Source organism: Cyclopterus lumpus, chromosome 3 (assembly GCF_009769545.1).
Source record: "Cyclopterus lumpus isolate fCycLum1 chromosome 3, fCycLum1.pri, whole genome shotgun sequence".
Classification (NCBI taxonomy): Eukaryota; Metazoa; Chordata; class Actinopteri; order Perciformes; family Cyclopteridae; genus Cyclopterus; species Cyclopterus lumpus.
The window spans coordinates 4,956,946-4,976,554 of NC_046968.1; the positions used below are offsets into that span (position 1 = coordinate 4,956,946).

General features: G+C 43.1%; 1 protein-coding gene across 1 annotated transcript in view; it reads right to left on the minus strand.

The window, feature by feature from the left end:
- Positions 1 to 2,927: 2,927 nt before the first annotated feature.
- Positions 2,928 to 19,609, minus strand: part of si:ch211-186j3.6 (neural-cadherin) — a 272,276-nt gene continuing 255,594 nt past the window's right edge. Inside the window, exons 36-37 of the mRNA XM_034527653.1 lie at positions 5,507 to 5,661; positions 2,928 to 3,542 (exon numbers count right to left, since the gene is read on the minus strand). Coding sequence (XP_034383544.1) covers positions 2,928 to 3,542; positions 5,507 to 5,661 — 770 coding nt within the window. The remainder of the gene's footprint in view (positions 3,543 to 5,506; positions 5,662 to 19,609) is intronic.

Genomic DNA, 19,609 nt, shown 5'->3' on the forward strand with positions numbered 1-19,609 from the left:
CACTGAACGCGTACTTGTTTGGATGGAAATCTTCTCCAATCCCAGTGCCATGTCAATGATCAATGGCAGTGTTTGTTCAAAATACACGGTTTTCTTTTTCCAACAATAACCTTTAATGGAAATTGATCTAAAAACCTAAACAATGCAGATGTGCGCAGTCACTGGTGCAAACAAATTAATTTATTGAGAAAAAAAAAGAAATCAAAGCAAATACAAAACACGTACATAACTGTCCAACAGCTCATCACCTTCATGATGATAAAATATGTTCCGTTATATATATATTCTATATATATACTTTTTTTTCTCAGTAGCTGCACATTGTTAAATCTATGTGGTGCTTTCTTGACCAAAAAAAAAAAAAAAAGAAGCAATCATTGATATTAATCTATCTTTGTATTTACAAATGATGTAAAAACATTAACTGTGTTCACAATATGTCTGCACCCAGAACACAACATTGAAGAAGCTGTTTTATGGTACAAATGAATGGTGGTGGGAGGCGAGGTCGCTGCTCCCCCCACTGCAGAGAGGAGAAGTGTGGATGAAGGCCCTTCATCCTTCACCACTCTGCGTGGCTCAGACTCTGACCCTTTTCTACAGGGGAATAAGAAAGGGGGGGGAGGGGAACAAAACCAAGCATCCCCGGCCGTCCCACAGCGTGCTGCACCCTCACCCCATCGCAAAGTCTCTGATTTGTAAAAGCTGCATTGTTGCTTCGGCTGTTTAAGAAAATAGTGTGTTTTCTGGAAAGCCGCAATCTGGGAATTGAGTCCCCCTGTCGACTATTTTTAGTTTTTTCTAAGTACCCCGCAATCCTTTGTGTTTTTATTTTATTTCTCCCAGTATGACAGCGAGCCATCAGCTCCTATTAGGATTAGTGGCCTGACATGTGTTCACACACTCCTACCCTTTAGCTACTCTCTGCCAGCGCGGAGAAGAAGAAAAAAAAGAAAGAAGAAAAAGAGCGCGATGTTGAGAGCGCCGTTGCTACTTCCTGCTGAATACGGCGCCTGAAGAAGCCGGGGTTGGCTTTTCTGGAGGATTGCAGGGATGAGGTTGGACACATGACTTGTTATCTATGCGACAAACCGTTTTCTGGGGGAGAAAAAAACAAACACATTGCTCCCAGCATCTCCCCCATATCTGTGCAGCTGCCGTTGGAGCCACTGAGCTCCACAGTGCACTGGCGTCACATGTCATCACAGAGCCAGGCATTGGTATGGATGGTCCCTCTCCGATTCAACCCTCCACCCTGTAATCATCTCTCTTATCAGAGGTGAAAAGAGCGGGGGACTCGCCGCTCCACTCCGATGCTTTATTATTGGTTTTTTTTGCCTTTTCGTTTCTTTTCACACAAATTGTTCAACAGGAAGTCTTTTTTTTTTCTTTCTGTTGTTCTTGAGTCAAAAGTGCGGGGGGTGTGGGTTAGGTTGGGGCGGGGAGGAGGGGCAGATCCATCAACCTGATGTGAAAAAGAAGCCAAACAAGAGGAGCACTCGCCAATGCGCTGACAAATCACAGCTTGGATAAGAACTTGCGGACTTCTTATTTCCCTGCAGTTTTTCGGTTTGTGTTTTTTTTGTTGTTGTTTTTTTACAATCAAAGAGTGCGTGGTAATTAAGCGAGAGACGATGGATAAATGTGCGCGTGGATTGCGAACAGCACAGGAGTCACAGCTCGGAGTAATATATATGAATAACCATCACCCAACCTCCTCCTTCCATTTGTATTGATTGAGCTGTCACCTTGGAACGCCAGTTGACATAGTTTGTATTCTACTGTGCTGCCGTCTGTTAAAATAGTCTCTCGCAGCATTTGGTATGCCTGAGGAGGAGCCATACGCAAAGCAACAGAGCTACAGAGCACGTCCGCTCCCATTTCTTTGTTGCAAAGCCGTTTGAATTTTTCTTTTTTTTCCCCTCTTTTTTTTTCGGTGCGCCCTCGGGGTGAGGAGGAACGCTCGGCGGAGGAGCGCAAATGAGAATAGGAAATCACATGGAGACGAGGGCGCAGTAGCAAGTAGAAAAGAAGCTGGATGTCTTACAACCCACGGAGCATTGAAACTTGAAACACCCAACCAATACAGAATTACTCAACCCAGTGAAGGACACGTTACCGGAAGAAAAAAACACATTATCATCTCACCCTGCAACCCAGTACTGGTCGTAGCACCCCACCCCCCCCAACCCCCCATACAAACATTGACAGAAGCTGTGTACAGCCAGGCAGCGAGAACACAACGTGTCCACTATATACTGAACATCTAACCTCCGTGTTATACGGGCTACTCAGTATGATCCCACTCATCTTCACTGTCGTAACCATGGGACAGCGCAGAGTGGAAGATGTGCGAGAGTCCTTTTATTTACGATTTAATCCGGCAGCAAGGTGCTCAAAAACATTTGCTGTGGCGTCGATCTGCTCAGGTATAAAAAGAACATAAGAGCAACCTGGCCAAAACATTTTCATTGCACTGTTTGAGGCCTTCGGCTGACACTAGCAAGTGGAGGCGGGATAGGTGGGTTTTAGTCGCTGCCACTAGAACACATTTTTTGTGACAGTGAAGCTGAGGTCAATCATGGGGAGTAGCTCGGCTAGGGGGTGACGTTCCGAAGCCTTGAACCTGACTGGCAGGTTTGATAATGTCTGCTCCTGCAAAATTATCATCCAGGGTGGAAGAGAGCGCAGAGCGACGCGCTCTTTTCACGGGGGACACTTTCATCCGTCTGCTGGGCCGCCGCGTTGATTGACGGCGCTCATCAACCAGGACACAATGTTCCGTGTCGCTTTTCAGCGGGTGACGGGTGTGGAGCGATCTCTGTGTCTCTCTCTCGCCGTTCTCTGCCGTCGCTCAGCGTCTGCTAATTGATTGTCTCAGGGGCGGCCCGCTACCAGGGTCCGGTCAGTTCGGCGCGCGTCTGAGCTCAGAGGTCGCTGGCCTCGGCCTGCTCGTACAGCGCCCGCAGCTTCTCAAAGCGGGGCCCCCACTCCCCGAGCGTCTCCTCCCTGCTCCCCTCCCCCCCACCTACCCCATCCCCGCAACTCCCTCCGTCCAGCCCCGCTGAGCTGAAGGAGCTGAGGGAGCCGGCGGGCGACCCCCCTCCCTCGGTGGAAAACACCTGCAGGGAGTCGAAGGGCCCCGTGTCCGGGTGCTGGTCGGCGTCGCGGATGATCTCGCACAGGTAGCGCGCAAGGTCCTGGCTGGAGAAGGACAGGGAGCGCCGCGCCAGCTGGGAGGGGCGGGCCTGGCCCTGGGCCGGCAGCCTGGTGGGGGGCACATCCCTGCGGAGGCTGGTGGTGGTGGCGGTGGAGGAGGTGGAGGCTGCCGAGGGGGGCAGCGTGGTGGAGCTGGATGTCCGGCTAAGGGGGTCTAGCGGCTGAGCCGCGGGCGGGGCTGGTGGCGCCTGGTGGAGGAGGTGGTGGTGGTGATGGTGGAGGTGTGGGGGAGGGTGGTGCAGGGCTCTGGAGCGGCAGTACTGGACCGACTGGGCCGGGCTCGGCTGGAGAGACTTCTGCAGCTCCGCCATGTCATAGGCATTCTGGACACACACACACACAAACACACACACACACACACACACACACACACACACACACGCACACACGCACGCGCAAAAGACCAGGAAGAGTCACAGTTAGCACAGAAGAATGAGCAAACACAGGAACGAGTGAAAGGGGGAACGTCTCGAGAGAGAAAGATGAGGCAGAAAAAAATGAAATGTGACAGCGAGAGAGAGAGATGAAAAAATTGAAAAAAAGAGCAGAAAAACAATCAGCTTCCCCCATTACATTTAGTGTGAATGTTCCACCTATTTAAGTTTCCAATCTATCTCCATTTACAGTCTCAGAGATGTAGTAGAAGTGTAGTTTCTGTGTGTGTAAGAGACCAAAAAGATTTGAGGAAAGAATAAATTGGTGAGTGTCGGTGATTCAGTCTCTATTTCTATCCATCTCTTAGGAGCAGCCTTTGTGTTTGTATATACCGTAACAGACAATCACTTTAGTACTAATGGATTGAACCAAAACAGTAACCACGGCAGCAGAGATGGAACAAAAACAGTGAGAGATGTAGGAGGAGGAAGAGGAAGAGGAGAAAAGAAATGATACATGGAGGAGATGTGGGTCGCTTTGTAAATCTGATTATGTGATGGATCGAAAGTGTTGATTTTATTCATCCAGAGAGCTTTCAAACAAGACTCTTGAGAATCAACGGCAGCATCTGCTATGCTGTAGGGGAACAGGACTGTGTGTGTGTGTGTGTGTGTGTTTGGCTGCAGGTGATTTACATTACGGAAGACAAGACCTTGAGGGTTTTTGGGTGTGTGTCAACAATCTGTGTATTCAAGCCATTCAAGTGTGCATGTGTGTGGGTGTGTGCCACATTTATTTGTTTCAATCAAAGTTGTGATATTATGCAAGCTTTTAAGTATTGTTGGGTGCTTGTGGCTGTTGGAGAGACAAGATAAGCATTTTGCGTGGGCCTAATTAAAATTGTTAGCACACACACACACACACACACACACACACACACACACACACACACCTGTACTTTGTGAGGACCGTCGTTTACATAATGCATTACCTTGCCCCCTTATCCATCACATCTAAATGCCTAACCCCTAACCCTTAAGGCCAGGCTACATTGAAAACGTAACAGATATATGTTATTACTAGCTACAGCTGCAGCTCACATACAATGTCGGGTTGTGTGAGTCACAGGCAAAACGAGACAGTAGTGACCTTTTCATTCTGGGATTGTGTCTGATTGTTGTTTCGACAGTTTTTGGACCCAGCAGAGCACCGTGAAACTTCTGCTTTCTCACAGTGTTTGTGTCGATTGTACAATGCATGAGACCGCTCAGAGAAAATGCTCCAGGAGTTTTGACAACGTACTACAGAAACTGAGAAAACCCACACATGGTGATCGGGTGGCAGGGGATGTGGACGGGTCAAACAAACACAGGACTTCCAACCGGGAAAATCTCCAGTTAAATAAAACAAAATTCAACAAAATATGAACAGATAATTGGTCTATTTATATGTTTGTGGAGCTGGTCTCCATGCCACATAGCGCATGCTGCTCACACACCTGGTGTAGCCAGTTCAATTATAATGGAAGCGCTGTGTTGCAGCAGCGGCTCTGTGAACAGTCCGCATATGTTAGTAGTACCCTAACCTAAACTCTACGCCAACCTACACCTTAAAACTAACCCTCTTGACCCTCAAACTGGCCTGAAGAATTGAGGACTGGCCAAAATGTCCTCACTCTGTTGATTACAAACTGGTCCTCACTATGTAGCAAATACAAGAACACACACACACACACACACACACACACACACACTGGATCCCCTAAAAAACTGCTACATTGCATCTACCGCTGTATTTCCAAATAAAAATAATCTTCAAAACTGTTCAGTTAAAATATTTCAACTTCATGCGAGCACATGTGTATGTATGTGTGTGTGTGTGTGTGTGTGTGTGTATCAGAGTGTTAGCGTACCTGGTCCTCCTCCCCGCCGCCCTCCTCGTCATAGTTGAGGACGTTCTCTCGGATGTCCTCCCAGCCGTCGTGGTGGGCTGAGACGTGGTAAACGCCCTCCTTCAGCCCTTTGTAGCTCCTCCAGCGAGTGTAGAGGAAAATGCCCAGCAGCAGCACTGCAGATGAGACAGACAGTTGTGCAGGCTCATCAGTGCAGCGATTAGCATCATCATTTCAATGATTATGATGACCCTTCAGCCAAATTAAGGTACGGGCTGAGAGAGAGGCGCTGTGCGATCGAGTCGGCCTTGAGCAACACTCGCCCAAACTGTGAGCTGAAATTAGATGAGCTGTAGGGTTCAACTTATAATGATGCTTATTTCACGGCTGCCATTTGATGAAATGCATTTCAAGGACTTCGAGGAGTTTTCTTTTTACTCAGGTGATCTGTTCGGGGCCAGTAGTACCGCACACACACACACACACACACACACACACACACACACACACACACACACACACACGCACTGTCAACTCCAGCAGACACGGAGCAACATTAGTATCCATTTGGAGTCTTGTTTCTGGCTGCTGCACTTCTTTTTATTATGAGTTATTTTTTCATTTATAGTTATAAAGTGTAGTTGTATTTGATTAATTGCTTTCCACCACAGGGCTTCGCTTACAATCTTGTTGTAAAAATGCGGCATAATATATTATTATTACAGTTTGATGTCATCTTTTTAATTCTGTCTGGGCATTTATCGAGAACTGACAGATGGAAAGCACCAACAGAATTTTGTTTTGTTAGTGTGAAGTAAAAAAAAGTGCATCTCAAGTCTTTCAAAATGATATAATTGTGGAAAAATATAGATTTTGTTATTTGTTTCTTCATGTAAACACTTAGTTTGTCTTTTCCTTCCAGACCACATTCCTGTTAAACACCATTGAAATCATTCTGGTCACAGTGTAACTCTCCAGTGTCTCCTAGAATAACAGGAGAGATGGATTGGGTCACAATGTGGAGTTCAGATCACATCGTTTAAAGGCCTCTTCCATGTTGATCAGTCACTAAATATATATATTACATAACTCATCAAAGCTAAACACAACTTAACTGGCCAGTGTCAGATTTGTCATTACAATTGCCAATGCTCACACGAGGCTACTTAAATTTCAAATTAAATAGACATCCTCATTCCTTCCCATTCACCAATATCTCTGCCGTTAAGGTTAATTAGAACTGTGAGATGGCATGACAGGCCTTGCAGGCATGGAACATCCTTTAGATAACAGCCACTGCTGATAATGGCGTACGTTACAAAGATAGATTCATGGAACGCTAACGATGCCCTGGCCAATGGAAACAAAGACAATCAGAGACCCGGCGTTTTATTACAGCTACTTACGTTCCTGTAATTGACAGCTTTAAAATGTGAATTATTCACATTTCACTTGCAGGGGTTGTTAATACGAGAGAAAAGAAGTGGCAGAGCTCAGAGAAAAAGGGATTGATTTAAATTACACTTCAGGAAAAAAATTAAATAATTGAGATGTAACTTAAGTAAAAAGCACACACACGCACAGTTCGACCAATCTGCATGTAACTTCCCACTCTAGCATTGCTGTGATCCTTTCAGATGTCTAACAAGTCCCCAGTGCCGTGTCTCATCCCTATCACCTCTAGCTTTAGTTCACACTTTACAATCCACAAGGCCTTCCATATTATCCACCAGCTTTAGAGCCACACACTGCGGCGCCCTGTGCCATTGCTATTTACCCTTTACAATTCAGCGGCGGCTCTTTCTGAAGCGCTGCAAAGAGAGGAACATGGTGCAATGTTGAGATAATATTTAATAATTTACAACCACATATGATTAATTGAGCCAAACGGAATCATTCTCGCAGTGATGCTTGTTTTCAAATCTATTTTTCGCAAAGGCTGTGTGTGGAGGAGCTGCCGTTTAATTAATCACATTTGACAACTAGCAGCACTATAAATACCCCGACTGTTCAAATCCCATTAATCCGAGAGAGTGTTATCAATGTGAAAAATCTGTGATCTTAAAACCAATCAAACACATCTTCTGAACACTCTCTCCTTCCCCATCAGCCTGTGCTTTCTCCCAACCCACACGTCTTTTCTCCTACAACACAACTAAAAACGGCAGCCGATCCATCATGTGAGCACGCCAAGAGACGGTAGTCAAACTCCCCATGAATTGATAACAGCCCATTAAACAGCCCACCCTCTGACAACACTGTAAGAGTAAATTCACTCAGCCAGAAACCCGCTGCACAGTAGGAGGGGAAAAAAAAAAATCAATGTTCATTTGCTATCTACTATGTCCCTTTCACCACAACTCCAGCGTCAAGCCAGATTTAAATTTGAAATTGTTTCAAGAGGTTCTGTTTTGAGAGTGGCGCGATGGCAGTGAAGAAGACAGGAGGGAAAATGATAAACAAACTAAGAGAAAGGAGACGCATGAGGCTGAAGGCTGCAGAGAGTGGCCTTGCTGTTACAGAGGCAGGGAATTGGTAAAAACAGGGTCCAGGGTTCAGTCCCCCACCTCGACTGCAATGGTCCTCATTGACTGTGGGGGGACCTGAGCTTCTCAGAGACAGAACCACAGTCATCCACGCCAAAGCCGATGATAATGTGAGGGGTGTGGCTTTTGAAGCTCGGCCATCTTGAATACCACAAATAAGAGCATCAAGCGACTATCGGCTGACAAAACGAGATAATGACACAATTAACTATTATTTAGTTCATTGAGAAATTAATTAATTTACCCTCCCAGAAACAGCAAAATGAACAATAACCGTAAAGTCTCAAGTCTTTGAGGCTAGAGTCCAAATCAGGTCCAAGTCACCGTCTCTGGGATATAATGCCATTAAAACCTTCATCTATTTCCGTGATAAGACAGTTGGTGGCTATAAAACAGCAGAAATGTAGCAGTTCACCAGCTAACAAGTTAATCTGGGTCCTGGGAAGATTGTGATATCGCTAAAAATGAAGTCTGGCACCACGACAAACACGAGCACGCAGATGATCCCACAAGAGTTATTGGAAAAGTGAATGCTATGAAGTCAAGGGGTGCATTAGCTAGCTGTCTACGTATAACTACTGTGACCCAGCAGCTAACTATTGTCAGCCTTTTATTTTTGCTCCATAATATTATCTGTTCTCTTTTGCACATTTAAATTCCGTTTGAAAAAAAAGTCCTGTATGCATTACTATTATTTATAATGCATCAAAATGCACTGTAGCTCACCAGATTCTGGGCTAAAAAAAAAAAGTTCAGTGTGAATGGATTAGTCTAGAAATTAAGTTCTGGTATAAGATACAGGTCTATACAATACTGTAGGCGATGTGGATGTGCGAACCAGCAACACACTTCACATGGACGCCATTAAGACTTTCTTTTTCTCACTTGGTTAAGAGAATAAAGAAAAAAAAGCCAGGATGTGATGTGAATAGAGACCCACAAGGACATCTGATCTTGAGCTGCTGTGAGGACGACTGTACTATTACTGCATGGATCAATGAGCATTAGGGCTTAGGCCTATATGGGGGGGAGACTGCGGCGAAGACACTGCAAATATGGTGTAAGGTGGTGGATTTTATGTCTTTATGTGTTTACACTCTACTCCCATTTGTAATGTGAGTGTATGCGTGTGTGTGTGTGTGTGTGTGTGTGTGAGAGGACGTGGCTTGTGTGAGCTCCACGGGGAATGGAGCATGGAAGCTGGAGGTCAGGGCGTACAAGATGAATCTGCCCTCTTCAAAGGGCCTCTCTAGAGGGCAAACAGAGAAATGGAGAATTTGATCGGCATTGTGCGTGTGTGTTTGTGTGTGTGTGAAAAGAGGGATTATGTGTTTATTTGTTTACACTGCCTCCAAGGTACCAAGGTCTCTTTGACCATCATTCCTATTTTTGTTTAACTTTCTCACTCTCCTCTCCTCAAACTCAAACTCCTGCCCTATACCGGCACTCCCTCTGTCTGACGGCCTTTAAAGAATAATCTCAAAGATTTTCATTTGGATGCATATCTGTTCAATCACTATCGCTGAATGAGGTAATGCGATGGTGATTAAGCCTCCGGTCCACTGATGAAAGCCTCTTGCATTGTCAGTATTACAAACTGGGCGTGCGTGGCAACACTAGCGGGGAAAACACAAACCAATTGGATCTCTAGATCGACGGCAAGTGAGATACAAGAACACACCTGTAATTACTGCTTAGAAGAGGACGAAACAGAGATCTTCAAGACTGATACTTTAACTAAATCTGTTGAGCTTTAACAATTAGGTCGGCCACGAGAAGTCAAACCCTTAAAGGAGCTGTATTTAACATTCAGAGCATTAATATAGCAGCGAACAACTACTTGCTGTGGGAGGATATGGTGGAGTCATGTCTACCTGCCTCACTGTGTGTGTGTTGTTATCAGAGCGTCTCCTTGCTTTGCTCACGGAGCTGGGCCGGCCGTGCGTAGTTAGGCCCTGCACTGCTCTCCCACCCTCTGGTGCCCCCTCAGGTAAACACCGATAGCTCTGTCAGCACTTTTGACATTGTTTGCACTGTTAGCGCCGTTAGCAACGTTAGCCGTGAGCCGCCGGCTCGCGCACATAAGGGAGAAGTTTGCCTTCAGGGTTTATTTCAACCCACATCATTATATTTCCCTAAACCTAACTAAGTTGGTGTGTATCCTAAATCTATGGAGATTTCTGACAGAAAGACCTGAAGGCAAATACAATGTCTCTGATGTGCCCGGCTTGCTGTCGCCATTTTGAGGGCCGGTGAGGGGTAAAAGAAATGTTCCCAATTGCACCTTCAAGATAATCCTGGACCTCCAGCTGGTGCTTTGGGCGATCTGCACCATGCTAAATATTACAAGATCTCACCCAAACCAATTATTTGAAAAGGCCCATGTCGATTGAACGCCCTGCAGAGGCCACTCAAGACATCAAATGCCGCCCCTTTTATTTAAGACTGGAGGCCCAACATGGCGGCGTGCGGCTCTCTGATGAGCAGGAAAATCCATTGAACCTCATTTCAATTGGCGCTGCTGCGGAATGAGAGCGCACGTAATGGGATTTCCAGTCAGACGATCAATATCCGAGCTGCCCTGGAATGAGATCAGTGTCTATGAGTACATCAACACAAGTCAATAAGACTGTATGGATTTTAGCCTCATCAAACTATAATTCTGTTTACCGCAGCCATCTGTCTCGACGCGCTCAATTCATCACTTCTCTTCTTCTCACTGCTTTGGTTTTTTCTTCGTGCTATCGTACCAATTTGTTGCTGATAATAACCCGTTTTAGTTGTGATGAGGTTTTTCATTGGTTCCTAGCTTCAAATGACTACGTCTAATGATGGAGTTGAACAATGACAATTCACTGATTGCTTAGGTGTTGCTTTCCAGCTCAGTGAAGCTTTCCATGGAAAATGAATACAATAACTAATCCAAGGGCAATGGCTGTCCAATACATTAGCTTGGTCCACATCCGTTCTCTTCCTTTTGCTCTCTTAAGGTAGCTTGGTTTAGTGTCACTTGCTAGTGTCCTCTCTCCATTTGTCTTGTTTATAGATCTAATTGTTCCTTGACTCACTGTCCCTCCTCCTCCTCTTGTGTCTTTATAGTTTCATACTTGTATCTCAGCTACGCTCTTACAAAGATGCCGAATAGAAATTCACCCAGACATGCACACCGCACCCAGGGACAGTTTGAACAATAGCATACAACTAACATGTCAAAATAGATTATACTTTTCTTTTTTTACTTCACAAAGTACTTTTAATTCTGTGTGTGTTGTCCCTACAAACCTCACATCAGCATGCGCCTCAGTTCACTGAACTTTGTTATTGTCTAGTTCAGGTATAAAATTCACCTCCACGGGCTGTGAAACTTCAGATCGTCCAAAGCCGATATGGAGGTGTTCAGAGACGCATTTGGACACATTAGCATTGAAATATGAATGCAAAGAATGTCCAGTCCACAAATAGCAACTGCAGAGATGAACTATCAATGGACGGTTACGTCTTGAAGAAAGTACTGTCAGTTAAACAAGAGAAAGGCATAATGTGCACTGTGGAGTTAATTTTCCAACTGCTCTAAAGCTGCTAAAATGTACATTATTATTAATATTCTTTTTAACAATGAATGACATGTATAATGTGCTATGGGTCATTGAAATGTCAAGCCTACAGAGAATCATCAGCGACATTGCACCTTGGAGCGTTTTAGCTCATGGTTTTGGTTTTACGGCCCACAACTTTACTGTTTATGAAAAGAAAAGCATGATAAATCAGCTGTACTGTATGCTACCTGCCAAACAACTAACAAACACAGTTAGCAACTAGCAAGTAAAGAAAGTGGAGCATCAGCCAAAGAGCCAGATATTATACTTGGTGGAGACCAAAATCAGAGCTAAAAGGAGAGGGGCTACTGGACTTTCATTCGCCGGGAGGCCAGGAACACAACCCTAAATAAATGCTCATTGTACATCTGCTGGATGTGTAAATACAGAAATGTGGCCAAAGAAATTAAAAAAATTAAAAAAAAACAAAGCCATGTGGCTTTTAAATACAGACATTTTTCTAAAGCATCGGGTTAAAGGCAATTAAGACATGTCTATTCATTGACCACGGCTTTAATTTAGTTTTGGGCTGATGGATGAAGGTACCAGGAACTTAGGTTATGAGAAGCCCAGTTAAGATCTCAAAATTGATATTGTAATATACGGGTACCGGCAGCCAATCAAACCGTGACGACCAGGTTCACCATAGCAATAATTAACCTCTAAAGATGGACGAGATGAACATTTTAATCATGACTCTACTATGTTCCCCGTCATAGTTAAATAACAGTCCAATAACTGTTTGAGGAACATTCAGATGAAATGATTTTAATAAACTGGCCAACAAGAGCCTCGGATTAAGCCTTCATTCAACCAAACGTATCTCAGTAAAAACCAAGTAAAATGATACCGAACATAGTTAAAATGTGTTATTGCCACAAAATAAAAAGCATCACCTATACTGCAATATATCTTGTACTAGACTAGTGGTTCTCAAACTGTGGGGCGCGCCCCTCTATTAGGGCGCAGAGGTATTACAGGTGGGGCGCAGGAGGAAATGCAGAAAGACCTTTATTGAGAACTTCACATACTACTACACAAGTTCAAAGTACACAGACATAAAGTCATTAATAAATACATGGCGAAATGCCTGTACCTTCGTGTACATGTTTACGTTATGCAGTTAACAGATTGCGCATCATTGCAGCCACTAATACTAATAAAAACTTGACACACTGCACTCATTTTGTTTTGCACAGGTTGCACGTTATGGTTTTGAAAATGTATGCAGTGTAAAACTCTTTATTGCCAAATATTTGAACTTTTTTGTTTAGTTCTTCACAGGTCGCACTTATTGCTATTATCTTGAAAATAAATCAAGTGCACAACAGGTTCATTGCAGTCGCAATAAGCTATTTATTTGCCAGTGTGCTTTTTTGCACATACATAACTTTATTTGCATTGTTCTAACAAAGTGATTGCACATTTGGTTTACTTGAAAGTGATTGCAAATTTTCTTTATTCTATTATTTGAAAAAGCACAGATGGAGGAGTCACGTCAAGTGGGGTGCGACAGAAAAAGTTTGAGAACCACTGTACTAGACAGAAGAGAAAACTAATTAAAGCTATGAGAATGTTTTGAATTTATTTTTATTAAATGCTGCTGAATCGTTCAGAAAACCAGCATTGATCTTATCTTTTATTTTGACTAAAATGACGGAATGCAGAAATTAACTACTTTACCTCCCCTCCACTGAAAAAGGAGAATTCTATTTCAGGCTAATTATCTTTGACTTACATTGCTTGGATCATAATGTACTCACATCTTCCTCCTCAGTACATCCAGCACCACACGGCTTAAGAAGGTATTAATGTATTTTCAACTGGAGAGATTTGGGTGTTCTGCAGAAGGATGATCTGGTGGGAGACTCATTAAGGGGCTGCTGACATTTAGGATATTATAAAACCTTGTGGGTATCATGATCCCAATAAATTCTACTCACATTGTTTTTATCACATCTGTAAGAAATGCCATTGAAATAATAAAAGAAAGAAAATACTCTAATTCCAGGTCTACTACATTTCAAGTTTCATTTGTGGACTAAAGATGTCTCATGGGTTCAAAAGCATTTTATCAGGCAGTCAAATACATATAACACTGTAGTTTTATTGGCTCTAAACCTAAGTGATTTTGTGGCCTAAACCTAACCTCCTGTGAAGGCAGAATTATATTTTAAAGAGACACTAAGCGTACAACGAAACGTTTATTGACACAACGTCACTGAAAGGTGCCAAACTGATTCGAGAGGGGTACATATAGAGCTGCGGTATTTGGCGCATTGGTGTGATAATGTGTTGGGGAATCAGCTAAATCGTTTCACTGAAGAAGAATCGTCACTCTGGATTGCAAAACACACAGTCCGCTCTTTTTTAACCAACCGTCTTTGGCCGAGAACCGACTGAAGACACTAGAGTGGAGCATGCTGGAGCTCATGAACTCAATAGCCAAGTTTCACTTTAGGCAAGTTGCTTACAAAATTACTTTAATTGAGTAATCGATATAATTTGTTTAACAACTGGATGGCTGCAAACTCCCTTCAACTGAACAGGGAGAACACTGGGGGTTTGGTTGTTTGTGCTAAAGCCCCAGAGACAGTTTATTAGAGTCCATACAGCTTTAAACATGTGACCACAGTAAAAAAAACAAAAACAAGTACAAGTAACATTGTATGGTGAACTCAGCTTTAGGATCATATCAGCAGCGTCATCAAAATTAGCCTTTTTCAGAAACTATTCCAGAATGAGAGGCTTTCTTTCCAAACTGACTCAGAGAACACTATGCATGTGTTTTTCATGAGCAGGTCCGATGAGTGTAATATTCTGTTTGTGGGTCTTAAAAAGGAAGAAGAAGAAGAAGAAGAAGAAGAAGAAGAAGAAGAAGAAGAAGAAGAAGAAGAAGAAGAAGAAGAAGAAGAAGAAGAAGAAGAAGAAGAAGAAGCTTTTTAAAGCATAGTACAAGTTCTAACCAGGTGAAAACGTTCAGGTCATGTAACTCCAGTGCTCAGAAACCTCAACTGGTTACCTGTTGCTTTCAGTGCATAATCCTCTTTTTGGTTTACAAAGCACTGTCTGGCTCCACAGTGCATCTCAGATATGCAGTCACGTTATAACCCCAACAGTTCTCAGCTTTCCACAAGGTGGAGAAATCCCCCGATGTGCCTGAAGCACTTTCCAAGTCTAGTGGGGTGGCATTCAGTATTTATGCTCCTAAAGAATGGAACAGTTTGCCTGCTGATCCTAGACGTGCACTGACACTGTTCTTAAAAACAAAATGAAAACCTTCCTTTTCACTCAAGCCTTTTCTAAGCTATTTTGTATTTACAGTATGCTACTATAGATGTGTGTATGTATGTATGTATGTATGTATATATGTATGTATGCATGTAGTATGCATGTATCCCGGGAGAGGGATCCTCCTCTCTCTCCTGAAGGTTTCTTCCCTTTTTTCCCTGTGAAAGGTTTTTTTTGGGGAGTTTTTCCTGATCCGATGTGAGGTCCTGGGACAGGGATGTCGTATGTGTACAGATTGTAAGGCTAATTTGTGATATTGGGCTATACAAAATAAACTGAATTGAATTGAATGTATTTGTATATGTATGTATCTACTGTATGTACTGTATTTGTATATGGATGTATGTACGTATGTATGTATATATGTCTTCTTATTTGCATATCTTTTAGCAGTTTGTCATGTCAACTTACAAAAACTGTTGGTACCAACTAAAAGTGAGAAGCCTGCCACCTGATTGCTTTGTACATTGCTCTTCTGAAATGAAGACGTGTGGTGGCTTTTAAGCGAATCCAAACCCAAAATGACAGCAGCTATGAGAAGCAGCCCAACTCACAGTTGGGAAAAAGCCAATGTCAACTTTCCTATTTTTCAAGTCTGAAGCTCTCCATTGGCTGCCGATTAAAGACTATTTAATGTAAAAAAACAACAACTTAGTTCTACGTATACCACATGTTGAATGCACAAAGATAAAATCTTCACCTTGAAGGAGTTAGATGTGATAGAATCAATGGCAGCAATCACTGCACTGACTGCTAAGCTCATCTGGGAGAGAAGATTGTACGGCTATATATTCAGTATGTGACTTATTGACCAACTTCGGTGTCCTTAATCTGAAATACGTCTCTAATCTCCGCACTCTGAGTCTGTATGGCTGCTTTAGGCCCCACAGAACCACCATGGTTCTACATCCTGATGACTTTCAACAACTCTTAAACTCCAGATGCTTGAGCTGTCTCTTATGTGTACCAATAAGTGATTCACGTAACAAAAGGATAGAAAAGGTCTGTTAATAATGTAAAGCATATATACATCTGCTTGTGACGGGTTGAAGCATGCAACACTACTAGTTTGGTCCTTTCAAAACAAAAGCCTAAAGGCTACTTTCAGACAACCCCTTTTCTTCAAAATGATAATTGAAAGAGATCTGCACCACAGCTGAAAATCTAAACCAGCACAATGTTGTATGGTTTCCTTTTGACAAACTGCAAGGTAGGAATGTCATCTTACATTATCCTCACAGATCAGTTAAAATAAAGAGTTTATCTCGCACCTTTCCGTTCAAGTGAAGAGAATGAAACAGACAGTGTTTGAATTACTATCATTTACTCACTTTGTTGCTACAAAATAGATGCATTACATCTGTTTACTGCAGAGGAAAGTAGCAGGAAAGATTCCAGATGCTTCCAGTTAGACGCACAAGTATGCCAATATCAAAGCAACACAGTTAATGCATTGAATTAAGAATACGCCGCAAGTATGTTAAGAGAGAAATTGCAATAGAAACCCAAGATGAAGGTGAGGAGGTGCTTGTAGAAGCCAAAGTAAGCAAACTGATTTATGAATTCCCATCGTTGAGTGCCAAATCAATATTCAGGTTTCATGATGAATTCAAAAGGCAGGTTATTCATCATTAATATTGGCAATATAGCCAATTGGACTTTGACTTGGTCTGAGAGCAGTGCTGGCATTTCTCAACTACAAAATGTGTTTTAAACTAACCCAAAATCACCCTGGGGACTGCCACTGGGTCAGCACAGTGAGCCTCCCAGTTCCATCAATGGAGGAATAACAGAACAGCTCTGAGACTTTTCTTTGGATGAAACTGTCCAGACCACGGGCATCAACACTAGATCAATAAGAAATGCCACTTCATCTAATGTCATCTGCTTATATATGTTTCAACATGGTTGAATCAGAGAAAAACAAATGTTCCCTAAGGTAGATTCATTTTGTGTTTTTCCTTTGTATCGATTAAAGAGAAGAAAAGGCTCAGCCAACATGCTAGCGGCTCTTTAAGGCTGAACTCTGGCTTTGCTTTGGGCTAAATGTGAACATCATCATGCTGATGATTCAAGGTTCATTTATTATTCTTCTACAATATCGGGTTTCACAACCAAAAGTTACAGTCCTTTTGATCTACACGAGAACAGCTATTATTTATGATGGCGTATCGAGGATGACTTGAGCTGCTCTGTAGTCTGGCGATATGACAGCGGATAGAGCAGCGGATGGGGAATTATCTTTTAATATCATTTTGGCTCAGACAGGCACCTCACCGATATCACTGGTAGATGGGTCCCAATGATGATCGGGGACGGTTTAAATGACCAGCTAAAGTGCCACACCCTGTCCTTGGCCCTGCACAAACCATGCCAATGTGTTGTTTCCAGTCGGGATGCTTTCTATTGCTCCTCTGTAAACGTTGACAAGAACTCGGCACCGATATTTAGCTTTTTTAAGTTTGCCCAAGAAACACATATGTTTCTGAGCTTTCTTGAGGACAATGTCAATGTAAACCTGCTGACAATTAGCTCGTAATGTTTAACAATATTTTAATCTGCGAGTAACATAAATGTCTGAACCAAAAGTTGTTGAGTCATTTCATTTAATCATTTCATAATATGTCTACATCATGGTATGGTGCGAGAGGAAAGTCAAGTGATCAAATATTTAGCACAATTCATCCTCTGGAAATCATGATTGCCAAATGTTGCTGCATAAAACCCGACTGTATATATCCTCTTTTTTTCAAAGTTGATCAAAGTGAACGTTTTAATATGAATTCTGCTTGAGAGTGGATTTTGTCTTTAATCTTAGCCTTTTTTTTCCCCCTTCCGCACTGCATCCAGAGAGTTGCCGCCCTCCTTTTGTTCTTGCTGTTCAGAAATGTCAAGACCGTACAAGCAATACTGGGTGAAGGCATTAAAAACTAAAAAAAAAAGTCTCTCTTGCTGCTACTTAAATTTCAGGAACGCCGGAGCGATCGAGAGCGGAATGCTCTACCGATTGAAATTACTACCAAAATCCCCCGGAGCATTGATCTCAATTCCTGCAGGTTTGAGTAAACAGCACCGTGTACGCCTACAAATCATGTGATTAACACTGAAAACACAGCCGATCACAGCGGGATCAAGGTCGGAATGTCGCATTTAATCGGAGCCCCCGAGCCACGTTTGAAGAGAGCCATCGTGGAATGAAGGTTCGAAGAGAAGAGAAGGAGAAATTATCATTTGAACTGTGTCTGTCTGGTCCCAGGGAGGGGAGGAGGTGCCCTCGGAATCACCAATGACACAGGCAGACATGGCCAGCGGTGACATTGACGCCATCCTTCTCAGCGTTGTGTATCTCCTATTCTCCCTTCTGTCGCTGTGCGGAGCGCTGACTGCGCTTTGTAATCTTTTCAGCTCCCTATTGTTGTTCTTCTTCTGGTGTCCTGTTTTATTCCGTACCTCTCTGATCTGTGTCCTTCTCTTTAGTCTTTAGACTGCTCTTTACCACTCTTGTATTCTCCTCAATTAAAAGGGGAACATGCCGTCGCACCGGCAGCTCGTTCTCTGTGTACGACTTGCCCCCGAGGCGCTTTCTCAGCAGAGGATCCTTGAGGCATAGGAACACAGAGCGGTACAGAGGTACGGGCGTGTGAATATTCAACAGGCAAAACAGACAGACTGACGAAAACAACAAGATGTGGATTTTTAGCAAAAGGCGAGCGCGCACCAGCGTGTTGTGTTGCAGTCCACAGGCCTGAGGAAATGCGTTCACAGTACCACCGCAAAAGTTTAGTATCTATATTCCGTACCTGCAATTCCTCCAGAGACTTCAAGAGCTCTCGAAAAAGCTCATGTCAGTTATTTTGCTGGCTTTAAGCTATATAATATAGGATATGATCAAAGGAGCATGCACATAAAAGTCAGTCTCTTGTAGGCCCCCAAACAAACAAGGAGCCAACGTTGTTGTTTTATAGACTCAGTGGATACTTTTATATTCATGAACCCCAACTAGATTAAAAGGTTGCTCCTTGAGCCCTAATTCAGACCGAGCCTCTTAGACTAAACTGAGACAACTGCATCCTCCCCAACAACCCCAATAAAATATAATAATGCATCATGATACAGATGTGCATCCTGTCCGTCCTCAGGATCAGCAGCTGTCAACACTGTTAGCCACTGCGCTGCAGGCACAAGTGAAACCCAGCGTGCTCAGCCAGATGTGCGAAGAGAGTGGAATCAGAAGATTAGTCCTGAGAAGAAGTTTTAATTGATTTTAATTTTAATAACACAACTTTGAACGCAAAGTGGCTATTTTACAAAAGTCACTCTAGTTAGAGTCTGCAAATTAAAAAGACATATGCTGCCTTGAGATGGTTGTAAAAATAGTAGTACTCTACTCAAAGTTGTTCCTTTATACTGGTGATGAAGTGACATGACAGAGCTTAATTCTGCTGGCCTTCATGCTTATTAACAGCTAGTTGAAAAATCTGCATTATCATGTTGTCGATAGTTTGCTGCTGCAACAATAGACTAAATACCACATATTACCAATCTAATTCATTTTTGCAAATGCACGCAGCGATAACAGCATGTACTATCTCTGGAATCCATTTCATGAACTAGAAATTGCCAAAAAGAAATGATGAAAAGCAGCATGAACCACTGACCAGAACTGGACGCGTTAGCGGGACGACGCAGGC